A 27,674-nucleotide genomic window follows, 5' to 3' on the forward strand; every position below is an offset into this window, starting at 1 on the left:
ACGGATGCTTACCAGACAAGGTATACTAAGATGACTGCAATAGGACAAACAACTAAGTTCGTAAATGGTTAGGAAAAACTCAATATGCACTCCGCTTGTGACGTAGTGGAATGACTCTCGGCGGACGGAAGCCAATAATTATTTTTGTCAGGCCGCCTCCCCAAGCTAGTGTGAGTGGTAGTCACGCGTTGTCGGTTTTCAAAAACATCTACTTAGGATATGTTGGGATGCGTTAATACCAGCAATTTGTGTGTCATTAGTGGTGTTTACTTAAATACAAATGATAGTATGGAGTGTATCTCGGTTATACGCGTGCATTAAGTCACAAATTTTTGTGCGTTCTTAGACGTTTATAGTAAGAAAATATAGCACAAAAATATTCAGGGGGCACTTTGACTGTCAAAAGTGGGTAGAGGCGAAAGCGTTTTCCGCATCACTTTGCCTGCTTCTGTGGCACTGGTGGCGTCACATGTAATTGACTACTTATTACTAAGTGATGACAAATCACTAATTAATGGTTAATTACTGATTAGTGCCTGAATACTAATTAACTGCTGATTAATGACACTTAAGCTTCGCCTTTAGGAGTGGAACGCGACAGTGTGTTGAAGCGCTGCCAGGGAGTCCACGGAACGCCACCACCCGTTCGGCGCGATGCTTCGCCGTTTGAACGCAACGCTTTTTGAGGAAAGGAAACGGCGCAGTAATTCTCTGTCATCTCGGTGGACACCTGAACCGCACCGTAGAGGAAGGGAGGAATTGGGAGTGAAAGAAGAAAGACAAAGATGGCTCGTAATGAAGAAAATGAAGATTGTATTTGAGGAAAGGAAATTACGCAGTAACTGTCTCACATATCTCGGTGGAAACCCGTCAAAATTCAGGGGGGGGGGGGGGTGCACTTTTTTACCTAAAGTGCGGTTACTGATGTGTGGTTAAGATGTTAAGCTTCGCCTCTAAGAGCGGAACGCGACAGCGTCTTGCAACGCTGCCAGGGAGTCCATAGAACGCCATCGCCCATTCGGTTCTACGCCTCGCTCGTCGGTAAATTGGTTTTTGAGGAAAGGAAATGTATCTGTCTGATATCTCGGTGGACACCTAAACCCTCGCCGGAAGGGAAGGGAGGAGAATGACAGTGAGCGAAGACACCGTATTCTCTAGACGCGCCTTTGTTCATTCCAAGCCAGCGAGCTGGCATGGCGGAGTGGATAGCATGCTCGTCTCGCACTCCGAAGACCGGGTTCGATTCCCGAGCTCGACTAATTTCCTACTCGGTTTTATTTATTTATATGGCCTGACTAGAAAAGTTAATTAGGCTAATTGGGTAATTAAGCAATTAACTAAGCTGACTCCCACTTACTTGGAGCATCACTATATGATCCCTTCAATTGGTTGCATGGTTACTAGGCAAAGTACAATTGGCCCCGCTTGAAATTGGCGCACTGTGACGTCACGACCGTTTCGACCAACTGAAAAGCGTGACATTTCTGTCGACAACTGCTGCTTACAACGATGAGACGTTAAAGGCTTTCGCCTTAAAACGTGGGACTCGAAAGAATTTGTGGACAAAAAGCGGTCCGCTTCTCTCGTGTCCTAAGGTTTAGAGCTGCTTTTCTATTCACGAAAGCTGTACCAACCTTGCCAAATTTCTGCCTTGCCACATTAAATGTGTAGTTGTTCGGGCCCTTTGTTAAATAGTGACTCCAGATTAAGAGGATATCAGCCGTCGAAATAAATCTGCCCTTTCCTCTCACTTGCAGACGAAATATTGCGGAAGTGTTTCCGTGACGGCTGCTCACTCTCACGGCCTTCTTCTCATGGTCTTTTTATTTTTGCTTATTAGTTACAGTGAGTATAAATTTTGGTTTTCATTATTAAGTTGTATACTAAGGTAGGCGTTACTATTCAATAATTTTTCACTTGGAACTTAACCAATAAATATAAATTTCAATTCAAAATTTTGGAGCCAAACTAATGCCTCTAACCTTGTCTTTTCCGAAATGCCTATGCTTTTACAATAACTGGAGCAGCAGAAGAGATTTCCGCCGGTGGCGCAGTATTTATAAAAGCACACACACAGGGATGACTGTTTTAGTTTAGCGTGCCGCTGCCATAGCTGTGCATTTTTTATTGCGCTGTTCTCACCCTAAATCAAGACCAGATCTTCCCTAATCTATTAGGTGTCAACACCACTAAAAACACATGCACCAACTTTCCGATAATACAGTGTTCACCGATGGAAGATCATCGATTATGCGCACTTCTGTGGTCATCGAACAGCTCAAAAGGGCGCTGTCGGTTATTTTGGCAACCATCTCTCTCAGATTTCTAGAAAAAAATGCTTGAAACTATAGCCTGTGGATGTCGGGAGCTATACTGATAAGTGATCAGCTTTGAACAAGGAGATAACTGAAAAGTATGTAACATAGCAGAACCAAAAACTGATAGGTGAATACCCAAATGCTGATTCAGCTGAAGGGAGTTATCTCTGTAGGAAGTGCTCAATGACATCAGTCCCGCCACAGATGCGGAAGGTAGATCGTGATACATAAAAGTTACATTGGAGTACTGCTCTGGAGAGTGTCAATAGCGGCCTGATTGAAGCCCATTATAACTCCGCTGAAACATAATTGATTTTTTTGCGAAATGAATAAACAAGCTGAAAAAATCGCTCGAACAGTCAATAGGCGGCCTGGCACCATCGCTTTCTGAAGCCACGAAATAACCAAGAGGCGGTGTAAAACTCAGCGTCGAAAATAGGAACAAAAGAAGCTCCGTAGAAGAAAAATATAGGTAATAAAGTGAAAAAAATTATTGTTGTGGAAACGTCAGGATTGTTTAACAAATTTATATGACACCTTAAGATAGAAAGGTGCTGCGGCGTACGCTCTTTCAATTCCTTATGCGGAAAGAGTTTTGTTTACGAGTCCTACTGCGCGTCTACTTACTGAACCTTCTTAATATTAAGATTACTCCAGCGAGCTCAACTGTCCTTCCTGGCGTGTAATGTTCGGCGTGTTGCCGTGTAGTCTGTCAGGCCTCCTCTGATATGTCTGGGCGACTGAATCCGCGATTTCCACCGATCGATGTCGTGTGAAAACTACTCATAAAACCTTTGTGCGGACACTTGCGGCTCCATCAATAAAGTAGGGGCGCTGGATTTGCTAAATCAGTTTCAAGAACCAGGACTTTAAGCCTTGTGTTTAGATCATCCATTCTATTTACCATTGCATCGGTCTTGGACACTTCTCGCTGTCGTTAAGTCTACGTTGTTACCGGAGGGTCCATGAATAATTACCGTTTGGCGGGGTCTCTGATTAATGGGTTTTGTCCTGAGCTGAAGTTAGCCAACCTTCTTGTTTGCGAATGAGACACGAATACAGCGTTTGAGAAGCAGCAAGGCATCACTTCCCGTTTTGGTTCGAAACGCGTAGGCCGCATTGCGGCCATTGTGTCATGTTTCAAAATACTTTGCCAAAATGTTTTTAAACTTCCCAATTTTTCGTGGTGATTAGCTAGTGGAAATGATCTGCATGTGACATTTTGTCTAAAGTCGATTGAAAAGCCGCTTCAAAATAAATTCTAAAATTGGGCTATGAAAAATAACTAAAACTGCCTACAACAATGCCGACAGTAAATTTCTAAAAGTCCACAGTGTTGCACACAAAAGGCGGGAAGTCTTCGCTTTAAATCAGTCGCGATGTTCTACGTCTCTTCAGAAGAAAACCTCTGCTTCAAACCTGCTGGGGCGTAAGAAGTTTAATCTTCGCAAAATAAATGCGCTCTCGTTTACATATTTTTGATGCCCGTTGGAGACCAGCAGTCGTCGAAACGACAACCAGTATATCTGAGAAGAATGGCTTTTAGCAGGAGCCTTGATTCTTTCGCACTAAGTAGGCCCTATTTTTCAGGCTTTCTTTTGAGCATTGTAAGAAGTCAATGTGGGCAAATGTGGGCTCACAAGTGGGCACCAAAAGGTTGCCATATCAGTTGAATTGCAGACTGATTTATCCAGCATTCACCGAATAAGTACAATTCAGAACCGGGACCTCAATCGGGAAAATCACAAAGGGTAATCACAACATGGGCTATGGAAACCTTTCCTGTACTCGGCCAAAAATCTGCGGGGTTTTCATTGGCTGTTCTAATGTGTTCAATGTATTTGGAATCAAGAGAGCTAGTGTGTTGTTATTTGCCCACATAATGTCTAGTTGGGCCTCAAGCCGACGAGACAGTGCTGACAACCAAGGCTGTCCTTTTGCTTTCGATCTGTTGACGTTGTAGTCTTTTTGCGTAGGTTACATAATGGATTCTAATCTGGTGTGTAGTTGTCAATACATATATGCGTTTTAGCCCTTATTACTTTGGTACTCTGGCTGTTTACGTGCACAACGTGACCTTCAGCAGTGAACTGACGACGTTAAAATTGAATAAATAAAATTGTGCAAATTAATAAGCTTACATCACTCACATTATCATGCATTCCGGAGGCTGCCAAATGTAAAGAACGCATATTTATCGACAATATAAAACGAACTTTATTTTCCTTCTTCTGGTCTCATTGAGATTTGACCTACTCATAACTTATTTTCACCCTTTCCTCCCGCTTTACAATCTTAAAGCCCTATCAATACCTCCGCATCACAAGTGGTACATCAAGATGGTCAGCTGTGACACTCCAATTATGGAAGCTGTTGGTGACTGTACTGTAATTATACTCAAGTACTTCTTCAACAAGACATCAAAAATGTGCGAGAGCTTTTTATGGAATGGCTGTTTAACAGAAGGTGTCTTTGATACTCGGATGGACTGCTCGCTAAACTGTAATCCTGGTAAGTGACTTGTAGGTACTTCGAGAGATTTGTACATTGTAAGCAATTTATTGGAGATAAATATTCAAAATTACTCTATAATACCACATGGAAGTTATCAGAAAAATTTTGTGATCCATTTTTGTAATCTAATAGCGTGACCGTAAGCATGAAATGCACTGCTGGCAGAACATAACACACTGTACGACGGCTCACATCACTTGGAGGTCCCACTCGCCTCTAATCCGAGATAACTGGCCGCTGACGATACGCCGATTTTCCTTTGAATCAGTTTTTTGAGATAAGCAGCGCGCCTGGTAACCATATTGCGACTTGAGGAGCCTCCGCGTACAGCCGCTGCTATTATTAGGGCTCGACAGGGTACACATCATCCCTGGCCTAAAAAACCTTACTCATAGCCAAGGTTGTCGACATTGATCAAGGCTTCCTAAGCACCGCCGTCGACTCATTCACATGTGACGCCAGCAACTTAACCGGGCTACCTGTCAAAGAAAACGTGCCCTCAGGTTTCAAGCAGAGCGCTACGTGGTACCGCTGGACAGGAAGCACTTGGCCATCACGCTTAATCGAAAGGCAGGGAAGTCCCTTTTCCTCAAAAACTTGCAGCCCGTTTCCTTTACGTCAATATCGCCCACATGATGGGTGATATGGGCTCAGACTTGAGCCTGCGACCCAGAGCAGGGATGGAAATACGTGATTTCCGCTCCCTTGCCTTCTGTAAGGTCATGCAACGAGCAATCAAGAACGGAATGACTAAATTGGAGCGCGTGCAACAGTTCCTGCTACACACTTGTGTGGTTTGTGGGAGAAACGCACTCTCAGAATTTCCTTTGAGCATGGTGTTTTAGATAGTCGCAGGGCAGCAGAGGGACGTATGCTCTGGACTTGAAATATACCTTTGGTGGCGTCACGCACGAGCGGTTCTTGACAGCCTCACTGCAACAAACTGTGATCAGCAAGTACACTTGTACGTCCGCTTTTATATGCACGACCACACAGCAGCAAATCACTTCTGCGACGAATTCTCGGACGTCATTCAGCCCTCCAGGCACGGCGCGACGCAGGACGCGGTGCTCTCGCCCTTGCACTTCAACCTAGCAATGGCGGGCCTGACTGGCAACCTGAATACCATCGAAGGCTTATTGCATGGTGTCAACGTGGAAGGCATTCCAATATGCACCACGACAGGCTCGTATGTAGAGGTAGAGTGTGTGCTCTGGCATGCAAAGGACGCCGCTTCAAGCTACTGGCAGCGCGCGGGCTTGATACACTTTTGAGAGAACTCGGAACACCTCTTGCTGCTCAAAAACCTGGGCGGCCGGCAAGCCAGACGGTATGCCCGAAGGGATAACCAATCCCCCCAAAACAGAGGATCCGTGTTCACGAACTATGTCGTCAGCACAACAGCAAAAGCAGAACTCACACTGGAATTTCTGAAGAACAAAATCCACACGGTCGTGCACGTGACACAGCGCGTGTCGAGCAGGAAGCGTGGATTGCTAGATACGGATATTGTTCGACACATGCATTGCTTAATTTTTCGTTGCCTCACCTAACACCTGCCGTACCACAGCCTCACAAGAACAAAAAGCACAATATGAGGGCGGCTGTCTCAAGGGGACGAACACTGCGCTACGTTTCCCGATTCGCACTGTTGCTGTTGAACGCGCAGATGGCAAGCCAAAAACAGCGCCTGCGTGGAACCCCTTAGAGCTGATATGTCCTCGCGCCTCCTCGGTTACACAGTGCTCGACACTACCGTCCCCCACAGAGCACAACTAACTCACGATGAGCGCGCTTGGATTCGTGTCTTACGTATACTGCTTATTATACAACCGAATAGACATGAAGGCCGAATAACCCTCCGTGCAAGCTAGATTCCGCCACGCTTCAGATGGACGCAAACACGTGGCATGCAGTGATAGATCCCCTGCCGCCTGGATGCAGGGCAAGGACCACTGTGGGATCCGAGAACAACGGTTGAGGTAGTTGTAACTATTGAAATTTACTCCATCCCCGCTCCGGACTGCTTGGAGCTGGCCTTGGCCAAAGAAATAGTCTATTCGTTGCACACTACATACCGGCCGATATTACTGACCAGTCAGTTCTAGTCCTCACAGATTTCCAGGAAACGTGTGCACGCTTCAAACAGGGCAGGCTCAACTACAGCGCAGCTCGAGTAGCAAGTCGCGCACTGATTGCGTCTGCTTGCTGCTACCATACCGTCTGGGACCCCGGGCATCAAGTTGTCCCTGGGAATGAGCGTGCGCATGTGGCCACCTCCGATTAATAGAACCCTGGTTGCCTCGGCGACCGTTAAGGGTTCTGCCCTGGATGCGAGGAATATTTGGAGCTTGAGTTTATACTTATCATCATCATTACCATCAGTCTGCCTATGTTTACTGCAGGACAAAGGCCTCGCCATATGGCGTCTCAAGCGACTGCCCGTTCGGACGTCTGACAGGACCGCTTTGACGTCTCTACGCTCACGCGCATACTCGTACTTCTTTCGTTTGAGGTCTTCGGCTCGATCTCGTTACTACCCCACTTCGTGTATTCCAGGTTAGACATAAACGCTCGCTCAAATTCGTGATGCAGAAGCCTTCGGTGCTACAATTCCGTGCTTTCACTATTCTTTACACAATACAAGCTAGCCGGGAATGTCTGCATATAGTAGTGCGAAAGCGAATTGATCAGTAACTCGAAGTGGGAACAGTAATGGTCAGATGTTTATGGGAATCCTGTGAGGTGGAGTAGATTTGTTATCAGGAAGTAATTATTGATTGGCATCCACCTAAGATCAGTAATACGGCTACGAAGGACAACTATACGGCTTCAAGAGAAATTTTATTGTAAAAGAAAAAATATTTGTTCGGAGTTCGAACCCGGTTTAACCGTTTCACCGGAACAGTCGCCCTATCGGCTGAGCTAGCCGGGACGGCTAGCATAACGTAGGGCGAGAGCGAAATGATGAAATACTTGAAGTGGTAACAATGTTCGTGAGATGTTTAGGGGAATACCCCAAGGTGAGCTAGATTTGTAATAAGGAAGTAATTACTCATTGACATCCACCCAAGGAAAGCAATACGGCTATAAAAGAAAAGCTGTACAGCTACTACAGAAAATTTCTTCCTGGTCCCGAGGCCCACTGACAGCGTCATGGGAGGGGCGTGTACTGCGAAACCAAGACCTTATATTCTATGGCATACCCGATACTAACCCATCCGAAAATTTTTCAGGCTCTGAGGAAACAGTCATCAAACATTGCCTTCAGAACTTGAGTCTAACAATTGACCCTGAGAACATCGAACGCGCCCATCGCCTTGGCCGTTACAAATCTAACCACACTCGTCCAATCATCGTCAAGTTTACTTCATCTAAAATTAAAGATGCCATATTATCGAATGGTCATAAGTTTAAGGAAACTAACTTCAGCGTCGGCGAGGACTTTTCCCTCAAAGTCCGAAATGCACGAAAGCACCTAGTCGCGTTCGCAAAAGAAAAGACAACGAAATTTGCTTTGAATTTCAAGACATTGCATATTGGCCCCAGGCGCTACGTGTTCGATGAAACCACGAAAACAGTCAAGGAAATAGTAACTCGTCTCTCACAATCAGATTAGCAATCACGTCATCTGAACCGTCTAGAAACCGTACCACGAAAGCTTCTTTATCTAGCCTCTCGCTCTCCGCTATATAAACTAACATCCGTAGTTTTATTCCTAAGCGTGAACTTATTTCTAGCCTTGTTTCGTCATCAAATAGCAACCTACTTACACTAACTGAGACTTGGCTGAGCGGTGACATAACAGATAACGAAGTACCTACTGATCTACCAAACTTTCAGGTTTTTCGGAAAGACCGTGACGATTCACGAGGAGGGGGTGTACTCATTGCTGTCAGCCAAGATTTATCATGTTCCCTAATACAAGATTCATCCGACCTCGAAATGTTGTGGCTAATCTTAAATGCAGCACTTAACACAGTTTTACTCGGCGTTTGTTACAGGCCGGCACACAGTAGTCACGATTTTTCCCGTCAGCTTAATAACGTACTAAGTGAACTGTACACAAAGCATCCTAATTCACAAACCTTTCTCTCCGGCGATTTCAATTTTCCGAATATTGACTGGCATAACCAGCCCACACCTATAGCTAACAATGGAGAAACAAGGGAATTCTTAGAATTTTGCAATAACCTCAATCTTACTCAGGTAATACTTGAACCTACTCGCGTAACACAAAACAGTGCAAATATTTTGGATCTCTTATTAACCAATCACCCGGACAGCGTACAGCCCGTTACATACCTACCTGAAATAAGCGATCACAAAGTAATTCACGCTAACCTTGTCCTTACGCCAAACCGGCGCCGCAAATGCCATAAAACCATTCGTCTTTATGACAAAGGGAATTATAACGCCATAAATAACGAACTTAATGCGTTCCTTCAAGTCTTCTCGTCACGTTTTCATTCCCGCAGTATTCAAGAAAATTGGTTACTGCTCAGAGACAAACTAGAAAGTCTAACCAATAGATTCATCCCCCAAATTAGTTTTCGCTCTAATTCACAAAAGCCATGGTTTACTAAAACACCGAAACGTTTGGAGAACAAAAAAAAGCGTCTTTACCGTTCAGCCAAGTCTCAGGGGACGCATAGCGCTTGGGTAAAATATCACGAAGCTGAAAAATTATATATCGCCGCTATTTCTAATGCCAAGCATACCTTTTTCCACTCGGACTTGCCGAATATGCTCACAAATAACCACAGAAAGTTCTGGCAAGTTATCAATCCGCATCATGCACCAGAAATAACCTCGACAGATGAGTCAGGCGCAGTTTTCACTGATGCTGAGTGTGCTGCTATATTTAACTCTGCCTTCTCATCCGTATTTACAAAAGAAACTGAAATATCATCATCTTTTTAAGCACCATCCTCGATGATAAGTGATGCTATGCCACCAGTTGTCTTCACGTCATCTGGCATTTCGTCCCTAATTGAAAACATGAAACTTTCATCTTCATCCGGTATTGAAAACATTAACTCAAAGCTTATGAAAAATACCAAGGATATTTGTGCGCAATTTTTATGCTTGCTTTTTTTCACAGTCACTGTTAACAAGTCAACTACTACACGATTGGAAAAGCGGTAAGGTCGTTCCAGTCTTCAAATCGGGTAAAAAAAATTCGCCGCTTAAATACAGTCCCATTTCCCTTACCAGTGTACCCTGAAAACTCATGGAACACGTCATCTACTCCAATGTCATGAGTTTCCTCGACTGTCACAACTTTTTTCATCCTGCGCAACATGGTTTTCGGAAAGGTTTGCCATGTGAAACACAGCTGGCCATTTTTATCCATGATTTGCATGCTAATCTTGACTCTAACCTCCAGACCGATGCTGTTTTTCTAGACTATGCGAAAGCGTTTGATAAGGTTCCCCACAAACGCTTACTACTGAAACTTTCATATTTGAACCTCCCCTCTAATATCTTTAAATGGATAGAAGAATTCTTGACTAACCGCTCACAGTGCGTCACCGTTAACAGCCACAACTCTTGTCTTATTCCAGTAACGTCAGGTGTCCCGCAAGGGTCTGTCCTTGGTCCGCTTCAGTTTTTAATTTATATTAACGATTTACCAACAAATCTATGCAGTAATATTCGGATGTTCACCGATGATTGTGTAATTTATCGCCAAGTTAATAATGCCTCTGACCAAAAATCTCTTCAAGACCACTTTAACCGCATTCAGGGATGGTGTGCTAATTGGTTAATGCAACTTAACCCTCATAAATGTAAAATCTTGTCCTTCACGCGTCGCCGCAACCCGCCTCATTTCCCATACGTCATAGCTAATGTCCCTGTACACCCGGTTTTATCGTACAAGTATTTAGACATTACCTTGTGTAGCGACTTGTCCTGAAGCACACACGTTACGAACATAATTTCATCTGCTAATAAAACACTTGGATTTTTAAGACGTCATATCCGCCAAGCCCCTAAACAAGTAAAGTTATTAGCATAGAAATCTCTTGTTAGACCAAAATTAGAATATGCTTCACCCATTTGGGACCCGCAACAAGCTTACCTTATAAATACACTCGAATCAGTCCAAAACAGAGCAGCCAGATTCATCCATTCATCGTATTCTTACGACATCAATGTATCAGCATTGAAAGCTGAATCTCACTTATTGCCCTTATCACTTCGTCGCCGCATTGCCAGCTTTTTCTTGTTCCATAAATTTTTCCATAGTTCACTAGGCCGCGCACCCTACACCGTCCCTCCAGCCCGCATATCTCATCGCACCCGTCATCCTTTTCAAGTTTACAGACCTCGTGCCCGTACAACCACCTTTGCCGCATCATTTTTTTTCCGTACTGCAGCAGACTGGAAGAACCTACCCAACGACATCGCAGCCATCACGTGCTCATCCAACTTTGCTAATAATGTTACCAGTCATGTTTCTTCGTGTTAACACTTGCTCACCAAAATCTATGTACCCACCCCTTATGTAATACCCCTCGTGGGTCTTTAAGGTAATAAAATGAAATAAAAGCCGAAGGTTGCTTAAGGTGAGAGAGTTTATTCCAATTGAAGGCGAGGGCGCTGCGGGTGGCTGAAGGTCAAGTGGGCAGATGAGGTTAAGAAGTTTACGTAACAGCGGGCCCGGACTAGTACAGGACTTGTAGAATTGGAAGGACATGAAAGAGGCCTTTGTTCTAAAGGGGAGGTAGTTAGGAATAATGCAATGATTAGGACTGTTTTCTAACGTCTTTACGCGTGCCGCTTATACCGTTTGATTTAGCAAAGTCTGCATTATTGCTTTTGTTTCACAGAATAAAATGCTTGCTCCAATCCTATGAAGACTCTATAAAGAGATTCGGTAAATTCTCCCAGTTCCTTTGCTTGACTCAGATCTAAGTTTGTTGTAATTCTGTCAGCTATTGGCTCAGTTGACTCAGATTTAGTGTGTGCTGGGTCCTCGGCCCATAAACCATTTGTCTATTACCTTGCGCTTATTGGTTAGCCTAGACAGTTCGGCCTGTTTTTTTATAATGGTGTTCAACGTTTTTATGCTTCAGTTGTGGCTATGCGGCTCCTTAACTGCACAGTTTATTTGCTATGTATGGACTACAAGAAGCTGCATCACCATAGTTGAAAAAAAATAACTCAATATTTCAAGAACGTTTAACGTTTAACAACAACGTTTAACAACGTTTCTTAGTTTCATCTGTTACTGTATATTTTTCCTGAAACAAACAGCGCCAAACACAGTCGGCAATGGCAAGAAAAGTTTCGTATAGACACATCGGCGCGCCTAGAACACATTACTTTTACATTTATAAGCTTGCTGCCTCATAACAGTATAATGATACGTGGCGGCTAGAAGCAGCAATAGAAACAGCAGAGGTAATCTGCTACGCAAGGGACCGACGGCTTGGAGTAGTCTCACAGCACACGAGCTCGCACCTCAGCGTCGTCTTCGTCACAAAACCACTTCGTCGTCCTCCCAGCGTCCGTATCATGACCCCCCTCGCGGCAAAAGCACCGTCCCGGTGCGCACTACACAGGCCAGCTAGACGGCGAGGCGGGACACATGGACGATGTCGGTGCGGGGTGCAGCGGCCGGAGATGGCGGATGTAGAGGGGTGATCTCGTAAGTCACCGCGGTCGCCGGACGTACGACCCGATAAGGGCCTGTATATCGGGGGAGCAGTTTGTCACAAAGGCCCACACGGCGGGAAGGGACCCAGAGTAAAACAAGAGAGCCAGGAGAGTAGGTGACTTCACGACGGCGACAGTCATGACGTCGTTTCTGATTGACTTGGGAGGCCGACAGCCGCTGGCGGGCGACAAGACGGGCAGCGTCGGCGCGAGCGATGGCGTCCCGAGCGTAAGGACTCGTGGAGGCGGTGGCGGGCAGCACACTGTCGAAGGGCAGCAAAGGATCGCGGCCAAAGAGAAGATAAAAAGGGGAGAAACCGGCTGTATCGTGACGCGTAGAATTGTAGGCGAATGTAACAAATGGGAGGCTAATATCCCAGTCGCGGTGATGGTCGGAGACGTACATGGAAATCATGTTGGTGAGGGTACGGTTCAGACGTTCAGTGAGCCCGTTCGTCTGCGGATGGTAGGCCGTGGCGAATTGATGACGGACGGAGCAGAAGCGGAGCAGTTCGGCGACAACTTTGGAAAGAAAGCAGCGGCCGCGATCGGTGAGCAGGTGACGGGGAGCACCGTGGTGGAGTATGATGTCGTGCAGGAGAAAGTCAGCGACATCAGTTGCGCAGCTGGTTGGGATCGCTCGCGTAATAGCGTAGCGCGTGGAGTAGTCCGTCGCGACCGCGATCCAATATATATATATATTTTAATTTCGACGGCTTCCTATGTGGCATAAGAAGAGGCTGTAGACATAGAGTTTGCTACTATTACCCAGAGGGAAAGCTGACAACCCGTCTATGGGAGTTTGCATGGAGGCCCCTCGAGACCACTTCAGCCACCATGGGCGCTCAAAGCATCATTGGGCGGTGAGCTACCGACTGCAGAACTACAACTTTTGGCCAAAAAAATAATACAAAAATAAAGCTTTTAGATAACTACGAACGTCCTAACATTCAATATCCTGCCTGTAGATTACAACAAACGAGCAGAAGAGCATGTAAATGCAAAGTTTGCCCAAAATATGAGATGGCTAGCTTTCCTATTGGCCAAGTAATGAACACTATAAAAGCTTATATTTCGTAATTAACAGGCCTATTTTTAAAAGTAAATATGTTTTAAAAAAATGTTGTTGCTTAGATACTTTAAGAGGATTTTATTGGCATTTCGGAAAAGTGAAGCCTTTTAATGGCGTCGTGTGTCTATGCGTTTTTACTACTATGGTTTTTGCACACTGCGTTCGCGCGAAAGTCGTCTGCGCACACACGAACAACGTTTTCAGAATGAAACGTCTTAGTAGTGCCACTCTGTGTTCCCAAAAAACTACGACTGTTCCGCAACAAGTAGCTCACCGCCCCATGATGCTTTGAGCGTCCATGGTGGCTGAAGTGCAGCGCCGCCAGCTTTCCCTCTAGGTAATAGTAAGAAAGTCTATGGCTGTAGATATGCTAGAGTAGGTCTTCGAGACTAATGCCTTTCAGAAGCAAGAGCAGGCTCTGAGTCTAAGCCTTTCCCGTTAGCCATCAGGAGAGATGTTCCTCTCTTCTTGCCGCTAGTGCAACTTCCAGTATAACTTAAGAACTTACCGCTGCAAGGGACTAGTTATCAGTATCTAAGAAGTAGAGAATTTAAACACCTCCAGATTTCTTTCCCTGCGCAGTTATCAAGCCCTGTAATATAACTGCCTTCCACTCATGACATCTCTTCTTTCAAGTCTTACAGAATACGCGTGGTAACAAAGCTGTTGGTTTCCTGGAGACAGAAAGGTTGTCTGATATCATTATTCGCTACGATTACTGTTTGCTGATTCTTCTCTACTGGTACTACAACGTCACACAGGAGTGACGCTTTTATTTCCGTACTGGTCTAGTAAAACATTGTTATTACTATCTGCAACACCAATGATCGGAAAAATTGTGAATTCTCTGCACTGATCCTAAAAAAAACGAGATGACTGCGAAGTTAAGTGCGTGTTTTGTTTAACGACGAACGCACATTCACACATTCTATGGCAGAACACTTGTCTTATTAGGTCATTGCACTGGGCGTTTTCACTTGCGGCACTAAGTGTTATGGTGCTCTATCGTCATAGCTCTGACGCCGCTTCTGAAATAGCAAACTATTTTAAATTACCTGACTGTACCGATTCTTTATTGATTTCCCAAGGTGAAAAACCAGGAGTGTGCGCCGAGCGGCGGCCAGACAGCTGTGATGAACGAAAGGAAAGAGGTGATAAAGTGGCACCCTCCGATATGGATGCCTACTATTACAACATAAACAAGACGACATGCGAGAAGTTTAAGTTCTGTGGACCATCTGCACAACCAAATTCAAATTTATTTACAACGTTAACAACATGCATCATGCAGTGCAGGTGCGTCTCAAATACTTCTTTGGCAGGAATCCACTTACCCAGTACAAAAATATGTCACTATGGAAAGAAAATATTTGCATTGCATACAGGGGGTCGATTTATGCACTTTCATTCGTTATATTAAGCGTTTCTAAATGCTCGTGCGGAGTTATTCAGGTCTAGAAAACATTGTTATTCTGGTTCTCTTCAAGCAAAACAAAGTGTATACGAGACTTGTGCAAGGATTCAAAGAGAAAATATTTCGAATTGATATCTGGCTGTGTAGAAGGCACCCATAGATCATTGCGAAGAAGCTCCTGCAGAATCTGTCCGCAATTTCTCTTCAAAAGGAATGCCTACTTGCCTCGAAAACCGCATCCTTAAGTTGTTAAACGTCCCAAATGCAACATCAGTCACAGAATCTATCCGATGCAACTTTAGTCACAAATTTAAAACCACGAACAAAACTGCAATAAATTGCACTTAATCATAAGAGAAAAATTCTAGGAAATTGATCTACTGAGGGCGTCGTCCTCGTATCGAATTTGCTCATTTGCACAACATTGTTTCTTTTCAGGGGATTTTCAAGGTCCAGTCAAAACCGTTCTGAATAGGTAGGTATCGTTGCAGAGATTCGCTATTCGTTTGCAATTTTTTAGGTTCGCAAAGATGTGTTGCACCGAAATACTCAGAAATAAATATTGATATCTCATAAACAGTGCGCTATATTTCTAAGTGATCCTTTGAGTTCGAAGCTAAAAATTGTTTTTCTTGACACTTAATACGTACAACATGAACTGGTGGGCGAGTTGGTCTGACATATCTAGTGAAGCAGCGCTACGGCACAGAGCCAAAGGGGAGATAGGCATGAACACAGCGCTGATTTTTTAAAAGCCTCCAAACAACGCCAGCACTTCAGGAGGAAGAACCCGCTTTCGAATGCAAAAATAGAGCATTTGCGATTTGCATGATGCATTAGCAATAGCTGTGTTCGTCCCTTTCTCCCCTTTGGCTCTGTGCCGTAGCGCTGCTTCACTAGACTTAATACGTTTCGTGTATAATTTAGACACTGATTAATATATTTAATGGGTGTCAAGGAAATGCCTACTACACCAGTAATGTTCGTTTTCGTCTACAGCGCACACTGTAGTTCAACTTTACTTCCTTCTGGGCAGAGCTCATATTATTGCTCAACAGGATAAACAATAAGCAATTGTTGTAATGAACGTAATATTTTTTCTTTGAAGTGCTCTGAAAATGTTACGAAAGTCTATGGTGACTGAACATCACGGAGTTAGTCTTCGTTAAAAAGCAGGCTCTGACTCTTGAGAGTGAATGAACATTAAAAAGAAACAGCTTCCACATATGGCTCTTCAAGCATACGGCAGGGGCTACTGAGACATAATAGTTGGTGCGCCACGTTAAAAATCGGCCAGTTGAACGTCAGGATTTTAAGGCTTTCAAATATCTGCCCATTTAAGTGCGTGCAATTCAACGTGCCTACAGATACACAAGACACGACATGTTTTATTCAGAAATTTCGACATCTGCCAGAAATATGAAAACCTAGGTGAGCTGAAGAAGTTTACAAGACATCGTGTAATCCTCGTCTGTGGGGAGTTTGGTTGCGCACCTAGACAGGACTTTTTGCACCCATTAACGTACCAGCTCTGGCAAGGTCTTCTAGCCACGGATCTAATGACGTGCTTAAAAATTTTGTGTTTAACTGGTAGAAGCGATATGATTTAACCAAAAGAAAATATCGGATCAAGATTACTCTTCATAAACGCCTTGTTTAATAATTCTAAGACATGGGTCTACATTTTCACAGTACTGGCAAAATAAAATTAGTCTTTTGGCGTGTTGTTTTGTGCTCAGTTGGGAACCACTGTCTTCCACAAATAATCGCAAGTTTAGTTCCATTATGTGCGCATGCTCCTGCGCGTTTGTTTTCCTTGTTTTCTGGAAAATTTCTCGAAGTCTGGAAAATTTCGTGCACAGTTTAAAGAAATGCAATGCGTAGACTTGTCCTCGTATTATCAGTGCCAAATAAGTGCCACCACCAGTGTGGCTGTGCCCAAGCTCGCCGTATAAATATTAGCGCTGTTGCCTTTTAATTCAAAGGCACGAATATAGTTTTTTGGAGGTAGAAACAAACACGATTTGTAATTCCTCTCAAGGAGCTAATGATTTTGTGTTTTTCTTTGCATGTTTTGTTTCTTTTTTGTTATATTTGAGGGTGATAGTAGGCTTTACATTACTGCTTGCAGTACCTTCAGTCACTTGGCCGCCAACTATGACCGTCTTCCCGCGGTCCAGCTTCCGGCGGTTTAGGTTTTGTTTGCGCGTATTGTGGTCTTCGACTTGGGCTCTTATTCCTAGGTGTTATGAAAGAATACAATTTCTCGTGCTAAGGGCGAAGTATTGAAACCGAGCGTCTTTGCTTTCGAACAGGAAAAACAGAAGGATCTTAGCAGAACATGCACTTCAAGCGCTAATCAGAAACATCGATTATGAATTCACACTACTGTGCTTGTTTGTGGCGATATGATCTAACACAAAAGAAACATCATCAGTTTACAAAACGTTTCCTACTCTGTGTTGAAGCTGCATTTTGTGTATTTTGTGAATTTATCTTCAGTTGTTTAACAAAAAAATGGTAAAGAGAGGTTACGTACATGGTTTAAAGAAAAGAAAGAGAAGAAGGCTTGAAATCCTGTGCGCTTGGCAACGCTTCCACAAGAAGACTTGTTTTCGTTTGGACAAAGCGTTCATCGCTGGGATGGGGGGGAGGGGGGGGGGGGGGAGGGGGGGAGGGGTGAGGGGTAAATATGACCTCTGCTCCGAAGACGAAGGTCCAGTGAGGAGAAGGAGGGCATGTGGTGGTGGGGGGGGGGAGGGAAGGCTAGTAGGTTGGGGGCATGAATCTTGTCCAAGCACGGTGGCTGTTAAAGCTCCCCATCGCAACACCCTTTGCTGTTCACGCACTCTTGTTGTACACCGCTTCTTTCTCCTCGGAGTAAAGGCTCTATTCAACCAGCCAATGAAGAACGCTTTGCACAGACGAAGACAAATCTTCTTGTCGAAGTCTTGGCAAGCACCTTGCGGCTTTCCCTTCCATTGTTCACTTTCTATGTAAAAAAAAAAACAGAGATACCGTCAGGATAGAGCTAGGTACATACCTTTCTTCTGCGTAAACATTTAGAGCCTGGAGTGGTCAGTTTTTTTTTGTATAACTCTGAGCGTCTCGACAGGCTAAGAAACGGAACATCGCAGACAAATTCACTAGCTTTTGATAATTCAGAATTTTGCGAAAACTTCAGAAATGCGTACAAAACGTTTTCTACTAAGGCGTAAGGTATGTTTTACTTAGACCATCAAACACATAGCGTAGCTTGTAATGTCATGCGTCTCCAAAGAGAAATTAATCGTAGCATAGCAGTTTTTCAGAATACCATAAGCTACTTGACTGTTAGTTATAGCCACTGGATGCCTCTATTTAGCTAATTTTCTCTTGAGTGTTATACGTTACCTAATTCACATGTCAGCCATAGTTTTTCAATAACCGGCCCACGTCTAATTCATGAGGATGATTATGTTAGTCGAGAAGTTCATACTTCCAAAAAAAGAACAAAACGAAGGATTTGGGCACAACAGGTAACATCAGAAACTGATTGAAAGTAAACATACGTTTTCATTTCATTTATTTCATTTCATTTATTTCGTCCTTAAAGGCCCGAGGGCATTACATAAGGAGGGGGTTACAAATTGTTTTGTGTGAACGCACTCATGATGAAAACATAGACAATAAAAGAAACACTGCAACTGCAAACACTAAAAATAAAGATAAAAAGTATCAAGTGGTTATATAAAAAAACAAACAAGAGAAGCCAAGAAAGCACAGAAAAGTACCGAGAAGTACCGAGAAGTACCGCAGTTACCGAGAAGTAGGTCGGCATTTGTTTATTATGAGATTTTTTGTATCTTGTATATATAATTTTGGCACTTTAAAGCCTTGTGACTATTTTGAGATAATTTTGTTCGACAGGAACGTAAATTACATGATGAAAAAGCGAAGCTAGGTGGTGTAATAATTTCCGTAAAATGCGCTCTCTCTATGCAAACAATATGCTGGCTCCATAAAACCTTCAATAGATATATAATATTCTCAGCAAGTTAAAATTAAACAATTTAATTGTACAGCATATTTCTTGAGTCTCATCGACATCTTGGACGTGCATTAAATACGCCATATCGATCACGATTGGGCTCTCCTAATACTGGTGTGGCTATGCACAAGCACTACATAAAAACGTTCTATCTAGTTTAGTTTGGATTCATGTTCTTAGGTATATATATTGTACTATTCTGTCAGTTGTGCTTTTTTCACATTGATGTTTTTTGTTGTATTGCAACGAACACATAAAAACCCCAACACTATATATTACCCTCATTGAAGGGCCATGAAAGGTATGGAAATTAAATAAATATCACCTGAGCGATATGCGGTATTCTGAATTTAGAACAAATGAAGCGGTGTTTTGCGCGCCCTTTCTCCTTCCTCTTTGATTATGAACACCACACACGCTGGACCTGTGCAATTAGAATGCGTGTATACAGCGCCTCTCTCCCTCCTGTCCTTTATAACTATGCCCTCACCCCTTTTCTTTCAATTCTACCCACTGCCTGCTATCCTTTATTTCCGCTGCCCCAGCTCAGGTGCTTCCCGTAGCGATGACAGATGCCGGGGCTAGCAAAAGTCTTTTCTTCCTTTTATTAGTTTTAAATACGCCACTGCTGCTACTACTAACAAATGAAACGCGGAAACAAAACGTAGCAAAATTCATCGCTAAGTTTATGCTATTTTAAAGAACTGAATAAGACTGAGCGGTATCGCTACATAATCGGAATATTAAGAACGAGTGCCTTCAGTGTACCGTTTATAGATCGGAGGAATATTGCGTTTTTATTTGCAAATATTCTCTCTGGCTTTGCCCTAACAAAGAGGAGAGAACAGGATTATAGGACTATTAAACTTTGCAAGGGGATATACTTTTCGTATCCCCCTGCTGTGCAACTCACAGAAAGTGGAGAAAAATAATTCTCCTTGCTTTAGGTTTCTGGCAGTCAGTTTCGGAGCCTCTTTGATGTTAGAAAATATTCTAATGTTCATTGTGTTTAGCTATTGGCGCATAAAAGTTTATTAGATCGACTTTCAAGCACGCAAAAATAATGTTACATTTTACACAATGCATTCCATGGACCAGGAGAGAAAAATAAGGAGAATACGAAGGATTCGTAAAGAATCCGGCAGCTATAGTCAGGTCATAATTACTACCGCACAAGTATCCCTCAAGAGGAAAGTATTCACCACGTTTATCTTGACCCTACTTGGCGATATGGTGTCACTCCGGGGCTAACGAAAAAGTTAGAGAGAATTTGAAGAATGCAGCTAGGCTTAGGAACAAAAATGATAGATGTAACGTGCAAAAGGGAGTAAAAGATAGAGAGGGTCACTAAGCAAACGCGAGTTAATGCTGTTCTAATTAAAAAAAACAGAAGATGTCCGCATGGCGTGCAAATGTTTTGAAGACAAGATGCGCCGTAGCCCCGTAGGTCCGAAGGACGACTGCTAGAGGACACAGTGGAATGAACCGCGTAGATTTCTTCTTTCGCGCTCACGACCTACAACCGGCACGTAGTTGTGGAGATCTTCTTCGGCTTTATTGGGTCATGAAACATCTACTCATCGGAGTTGAAAATGTACTGCGCACTGAGAACCTTGGTGCGCGTTCCTAATTCACAGGACTTCAAATGTTGTGAAGCAGACCACTCCGTGTAGGAAGTGGACGTAAACTGAGCAGTGGAGGGCATTGGACAAGTGAAAGCGAGGGCGTTACTGTTACTGAAGTTCTTAGTCAAACTAAAAGACACGTAGTATTCTTTTCATTTGTTACTCGTGGATTAATTATGGATCACTGGTATCGGAGGCGACAACACAAATAAAAGAAAAAGGTTTGTACACGTTATGCGTGCAATAGCACATATTCCAATCAAAGCACGAGATCGTATTTCTCAAAATAGAGCCTTTTTTTTTAGTTTACCAGACCTAGAACAAAAAGCTTGCAACCCGCGTACAGACACTAGCTGAAAAACCGGCAGGCTTTTCAAGACACATTTTGTGCATAAAACAGCGATAGTAGCAGACGAAAATGCAGCCATACCATCAGCCTGTTGAGAAGAGCCGCGGAGCAGGTTGGCAGAATGATCAGTAGAGTCTCTCAGAGAAGGTACGGGATGAAAGAAGAAGATACCCTCAAACTCGTCAACAGCCTAATCGTTAGCAGAGTTATGTACTCCTTGCCCTACCACGCAACAACAAAGGCGGAGCGAGAGCAAGCCGACTGTATTCTCAGGAAGGCATACAAGATTGCTTACACCTGCCCAGAAACGCATCAAACGAGAAGCTACTCCAACTCGGAATCAGCAATACCTTCGATGAGCTTGCTGAGGCTCAATTGGGGGCACAACTCATCAGACTCAGAGGCTCCTCTCCCGGAAGGGCGCTCCTGAGAAGGTTGTGTCGGAACACGTGCGGACTCATAGACAGATACGCGGACGTACCGGACGACCTTAGAAAGACCTTTAATGTAGGACCCCTGCCTAAAAACATGGATCCTAACCTACACGAGGACAGACGAAAAGCAAGGGCCGAGCAGATAGAAAGGAGGCTAGGCCGATCAGAGAACGCAGTCTATACGGACGCCTCCATGTACGTACATGCAAGGAAGCGCTTAGCCGCTACGGTGGTAGTTAATAGCGCAGGAGACATGGCCACATGCGCCTCAGTGGAGGTCGTGGGCATAACGGAGGCCGAGGAAATAGCCGTCGCGCTGGCGGTAGCAGAAGGCTATATATAGGAAAGGCCGATCCCTAAACATCTTAACAGACTCGAAAGACACGTGTAAAAACTATACGAAGGGCAGAATTAGCGGCATGGCCCTCAGGATAATCAGTGGGGCAGCAGCCTCTGCTGAGAAGACACCCATACAACACATAATCTGGGTCCCAGGCCACGCAGGCGTAGCGGGGAACGAAACAGCAGACAGCCTAGCTCGAGGGCTTACATACCGAGCAGGCATGTCAGATGTTCTGGAGCTTCAGCTACTAGCATGCGAGGGGGGATACACAGAGACATTACAACTATACAGAGGGACTAGATTCAAGTACCCACCACCACACAAAGCCCTCACGAGGGAGGAAGCAGTCGGCTGGCGTAGGCTACAAACAAACTCCTTCCCCAACTTGTACATCTATAACAAGATGTCACCAACACAATACAGAGCAAACTGCCCCTGGTGCGGCGACACACCCACACTATACCACATCACATGGGAGTGCGAACGAAATAAAGCATTCCACCAACACGAATTCCCGAGTGCGGAGCAATGGGAGAGCCGGCTCACCAGCAGCGAGCTCGCGGCCCAAAGGGCCTTAGTGCGGCACGCTATTGATGCAGCGCGACTCAGTGGAGCCCTGGACTAGGGGCCCAACCTTGCTGAAGAGAAGCCTCAAGTCGCCGGCGCCACGAAAGACGACGGTGGCTTCGAATCCGCGAATCTCTTAAAAGATCAAAATAAAAGTTTTCTACTACTACTACTTTACGGCACGTGAAATACGACGTGTCCAATTTTCTCGTTAATTACGGTTTTGAAAGATTGCCATGCCTCATACCTACTTGATTGCATACTTATCCAATAATTGGGAATATAGCCCTACAACACAATAGTTATGAAGAATTTTAGAAGTGCTTAGGCAGCTACTTCTAGAGACCTAGACCCGACTCTTCACACGCATTTTCTGGGCTTCAGGTCTATTTCGTCCAAACTGAAAAAATCACTTATATATATTCTTACAGGTTACGGCTTACGCCGTACGCCGTCCAAGAGGGCGCTGCGCCCGAAGAAGGAGCGTGGAGCAAGCACACCGGGCGAGTGCGAGTAAGATCGAGGAGAACTGTCGCCGCCGGTTGGATTTCGTCGTGGCTCCTGAAATCCTGGGTGAATTCTGCTGGGCGGGTTCGTGCCCCGTGTCATTTTTGACGGCAGCGGTGGGATGGCACTCACCCGCGTCAACAAACAAGCGGCTGACGTGGCCGAGGACGACCGCCCACCACAAGCTGATGCGGCACCAGACGCGGCAGATGGCGCCGATAATCTCAGGTATTCCGACGGCCTGCCACTTTTCCCGACACTGGAGGCTGTCCTCCAACGCTTCGCCAGGTGATTAGATTTGGTGGAGTCTCCGCTTGATGCGGGTCAGCGTGGAGTACGGCATGCAGTGCTGGCGGAATCGAACTGCGGATGTCCGGAGACTTCAATCGACCCTGAGGACTTCTACCCGCGCCCGTCCGGCCGGCATCGCAGTCCGACCGTGGGGGGCACCGCGCGGGTGCGTCCGGATCGATGTGCGCGCTGGAGTTTCCGGAGTTAATCAACCTTTGATGGCACTGTTCTGTTGGGAGTCCTAACAGCTCCAGATGGACACTATTGCAGTGGCGAATGGGTGGAGCGAGGGCACGAAGGCTGTCATTATCATCAGAAAGCTGCGGGGCCGAGCGGCGGAGCTGCTTTCAAACGTGCCCCGCGCGGATCTTGGCCGGTAAGACGGCACAGCGGACCTTCTCGCCCTCCATTCCTGGTCGGCGAACCCTGGATTCAATAGGAGCGCCTGCGCGCCTGCCGGCGGGAGCCCGAGGAAGGTTACCAGGACCTCGATGCAGCTGTCCTGTGGTTGGCGTTGCAGTCGTATAGGCGGGTGCACAACTGACCATCGTGGCCCAGGTCGGCATTGAAGCTTTTATGGACGCCATCCGAGAAAACGAGGTCCAGCGCCAGGTCAGCCTCTGGTGCCCTGAGTAGGTCAGCGCCGCTGTGAGCCTCGCCGTCGAAGCGAACATGACCGGGCGAGACACAACCGGGGTCCACATCGGTGGCGGGCCCGTGAGCCCGTAACAATATGTGTGTCTGTGTGCGTGCGTAAAGAAGAAGACGAACGTCTGTGAGACAGTCGAAGATGAACCTCCTCTTCAGTGCCATTGCCATCACCGTGTGTATCTGTGCTAGACTTAAATGACCTGGGTTTCTTGTCACCGCTGCTGTTGTGCCAGTTCCTTTAAATAAACCCCCGTCTTACTATATATATATATATATATATATATATATATATAAAAATCCCCTGTGCCCCTTGGTTTCTGTGGCTGTTGGCTTCTGTCATATTTATAACGAGCCCCTCATCCCCTTCCCTTGTTTGCTTAATTGCTTAGCGAGGGCCTCGATTCTGGCAGCCTTGACGCCTTAGGAAGCATAAGAGGGTTCTCAGGCAGCTTCCACCCTCTCCGTTCGATGACGTTCTACGTCACACCTGCGGAAACTCAGGACGTTCTACGTCCGCCGCTTATGAACGTGGGTGGCGCTGATGAACACTCTAAAGGTTAGGTTACATGTAAACATAAATACCCCCGAAAGCAGAAGAATTGACAGCCGTCGCCGTAGCTCAGAGGTAGAGCACCGGACGCGTAATTCGGAGGTCGTGGGTTCGGATCCCACCGGCGGCAGGTGGTTGTTTTTTCTTCTGCTTTTCTAATCAGTTATCTTTAAACGATAACATATTCAGTAATATTCTAAATTGATCAACACCACAAAATAAATAACTTAAAAAAAATCCCCTGTGCCCCTTGGTTTCTGTGGCTGTTGGCTTCTGTCATATTTATAACGAGCCCCTCATCCCCTTCCCTTGTTTGCTTAATATATATATATATATATATATATATATATATGCCTACTAATGTGCCTACTAATGTACGTATATATATATATATCTTTATACACTCTGACGAAGGCCAGACCCTGGTCGAAACGTTAGAATAAAGTTGTTGTTTTTCTACCGTGTGTCAACCGAATTACGTTTATGTTCTACCGGATCCATCCGATCTTCACCCCCTTCTTATATATATATATATATATATATATATACGTACATTAGTAGGCACACTGAGGAAAAAAAACTCTCTATTCTAACGTTTCAGCCATTCAGCCAGACCCTCGCCGAAACATTACTATGAGGAAAGTTTTTTTTTGCACCGTGTCAATTCAATTACGTGTATGTTGCACTGTATTCAATCCGATCTTTACCCCGTTGATATATAAATATACATATATTTTTTCTACCTCATTTGCGCTTGTCCTACTGATCGCGGTACTCACAAATGTAACCGTTCTTTGTGTTCTTATTGTCGACATAGAAATAATGTTATATCCTGTGCGCTTTAATTTTCTTATTTATGTAGTATATATATGCTGTTTATCTTTATACACTCTTCATCATATTATATTATAATGACATCACGTGATGTATTCTATATTTTATTCTTTGCACAATCTTGTTAAGGTGTGGGTTGGCGTTCGTCAGGTGTTCACCACGTTTTGTCTACCCCCCCCCCCCCTTGATTTCCATTGTTTTGTAATACTGATCAAAATAGGTATTAAAAAAAGATGACTGTGACGTGAAAGTGCGCTTATAGTTAACGCGAGACATGAAGAAACAGCGGTACAATCTCTGCTTTGTCATTTTAATTCACTGCAATGCTAAAGCCAGCCTTTCTCAAGAGTCTAAATGACAACTGATGCAGAAGCAGTGATTGTACTTCACTTTTTTATGCCTTGCATGGCCTGGAAGCGTACGTTCATGTTGCAGTCACCGTTTGGCAGTTGCAACCAAAACAGGGTGACAAAAATTCGATTATATATTATTTAGCTGCGGTATGAATAGTGTTTCCGCCTCATTGTAGAGAAGAAAACATGACCAAATAGAAGTGTTCATACTCTTTTAAGGGTAACAGAGTTTATTCCAAGGCGGGCAAGCGTAGCACGGGCTGTAGAGTGTCAGATCGGTGGATTGCATTGGGAAGTTTAGGATGATAAGGTGGGTGCAGCTGGCCCAGGAAAGGGTTAATTGCAGGAATATTGGAGAGGCCATTAACCTGCAGTGGACGTAGTGAGTTTAATGGTACTTTGCAGCACGTCATGCACTACACCAGATATAGGTTTTTCGACAATCGACAAACTTTTTCTACTGTTTGCCATGAAAAAAATAGTTATTTGAACAATTTACATTGCGTACCGATATCCCTTATAGCCTTGCATCTTCGAGCATGAGAATCAAGTTGCAGTTGACATGACAGATGGCGTATCCAGGAGTTGGCTCTGAACAATAATGAAACCTACGCACCGCCTTTATACGCTGATGATTTTGCGCAGTATTATAACCGCAGCCAACGTTCGGCAATATTATCTAATGAATGATGTGTTTTCTTGGTTTCATAACCAAAGATAGCAATTACGAAAACTATGAATCACCCAAGAAAACGGAGTTGTGGTGTTAAAAAATAAACGTTTATATTAACAGAATGTAAGATGTTCGCCTACTTCGCCTTCTGCCGAGTTTATGTATGTGTTCCCCTTTGGTCTCGCAGAATGTGGTAAGATACTTCGTCTACTAGACTACTTAAGCGTTTGGTGACAAAAAAATCTGAATGCTTTAGACTATCCTCGTAACAGAAAATGTCGTGTCACACATTTTCAAATGTACTTATTTCTCATGTGACTGTATTCCTCATACGATATTCACAAGCTTAGGCTGGAGTAAATAGTCAGCAGTTATATTCGTTTACCAAATACAAACGTATACTTTTCGAAACGAATTTCAACTCCACTGCCTAATGTCGGTAAGTCTGCGAAGAAAGATTTCCTTTAGCGAAATATTCTTTACTGCTCGACACCTTTCAAATAACAATTCCGTTCATCGGTCTTTCCGCGCACAACTTGAAGGAAAAGTTTTATAGAGCGCACAAGGCTGGAAACCTTAAGTTCATTCCTCAAATTTCTAGCAGTCATTCGTTAGCATGCCAAAGCATTCGGCACGTCTATAGGCATCGAGTTCGGCACGTTCTCATAAGATGAACATTGCGTGCCACTTAATCAAGTTAAATCCCATTAAATCTGGTTTTGAGGAAAGAGAGGAAATTTTGCATGGACGCTTAGCTCCGCCTTAGGGGAATTATCAATTATGTAGAGAAAGAAGGAAGAGATGTAGAGCCTCGACAATTTCGACCACCTCCGTTTCATACATAGCAGTCAACGCAGCGAAGGCTGCGGCGCCTGTTCGCGCTCCTCGTCCACATCGTAATGTAGTGCGTCGAAAGTGAAAAGAGTAATGAACTGAAAATTAAAGTAAATGTTGGTCGATATTGTAGTATAATAATAAAAGTGTTTTATTTTGCAAAAAGATTGCTTTTTATTTTATGTTCTTCAAAACAGAGTAACTTAGTTTTCTGGTTTTTTTACGGCTCCTCCTGTATCAGATTTTTCTAGCAGCCAAGCCATCCGGTGATGTCGTCTGCTTTCGTCTTTCGGTTTCTGAGTCTGCGAAAATGGCACCACTATCTCCTACTCGCTTGTTTTCTTCGCCCACTGCGGCTTGAAAAACATCTCCTGCTCGCCTATTCTCCAAGCTGAAGTCTCCGAAAATTTCCAAAGACTGCAAGCAGGTGATTGTCAATGTTTACTCTAGCGTAAGGAAGTGTTTCCCGGAGAAGACTGTGCGTGAAGTTGGCAAAACTGTGGGCGAGATGACCGGAGTGAGCCCTCGGGCAGTTGCGAGGTTCAAGAAAAAAGGTCTCTCTACTGGAATAAGATCACCACAAAAACGACCTAGCGAGGTGACAATATCTAGCTCTCGCAGTGTTAAATATGACAGCTTTGCACTCAACA

The 27,674-nt window shown here is 44.4% G+C and overlaps 1 protein-coding gene across 1 annotated transcript; it reads left to right on the forward strand.

Moving 5' to 3' along the window:
* The first annotated feature begins 4,657 nt into the window (after positions 1-4,657).
* On the forward strand, positions 4,658-23,280 carry LOC149333254 (tissue factor pathway inhibitor-like). The gene is made up of 4 exons (XM_089557687.1): positions 4,658-4,829; positions 14,658-14,865; positions 15,422-15,458; positions 22,763-23,280. The coding sequence occupies exons 1-3, from the start codon at positions 4,658-4,660 to the stop codon at positions 15,456-15,458; spliced, it is 417 nt and encodes a 138-aa protein (XP_089413813.1). The 3' UTR covers positions 22,763-23,280.
* Positions 23,281-27,674: the final 4,394 nt, after the last annotated feature.

Source organism: Amblyomma mixtum, chromosome 8 (genome assembly GCF_055824585.1).
Source record: "Amblyomma mixtum isolate Tamu chromosome 8, ASM5582458v1, whole genome shotgun sequence".
NCBI lineage: Eukaryota > Metazoa > Arthropoda > Arachnida > Ixodida > Ixodidae > Amblyomma > Amblyomma mixtum.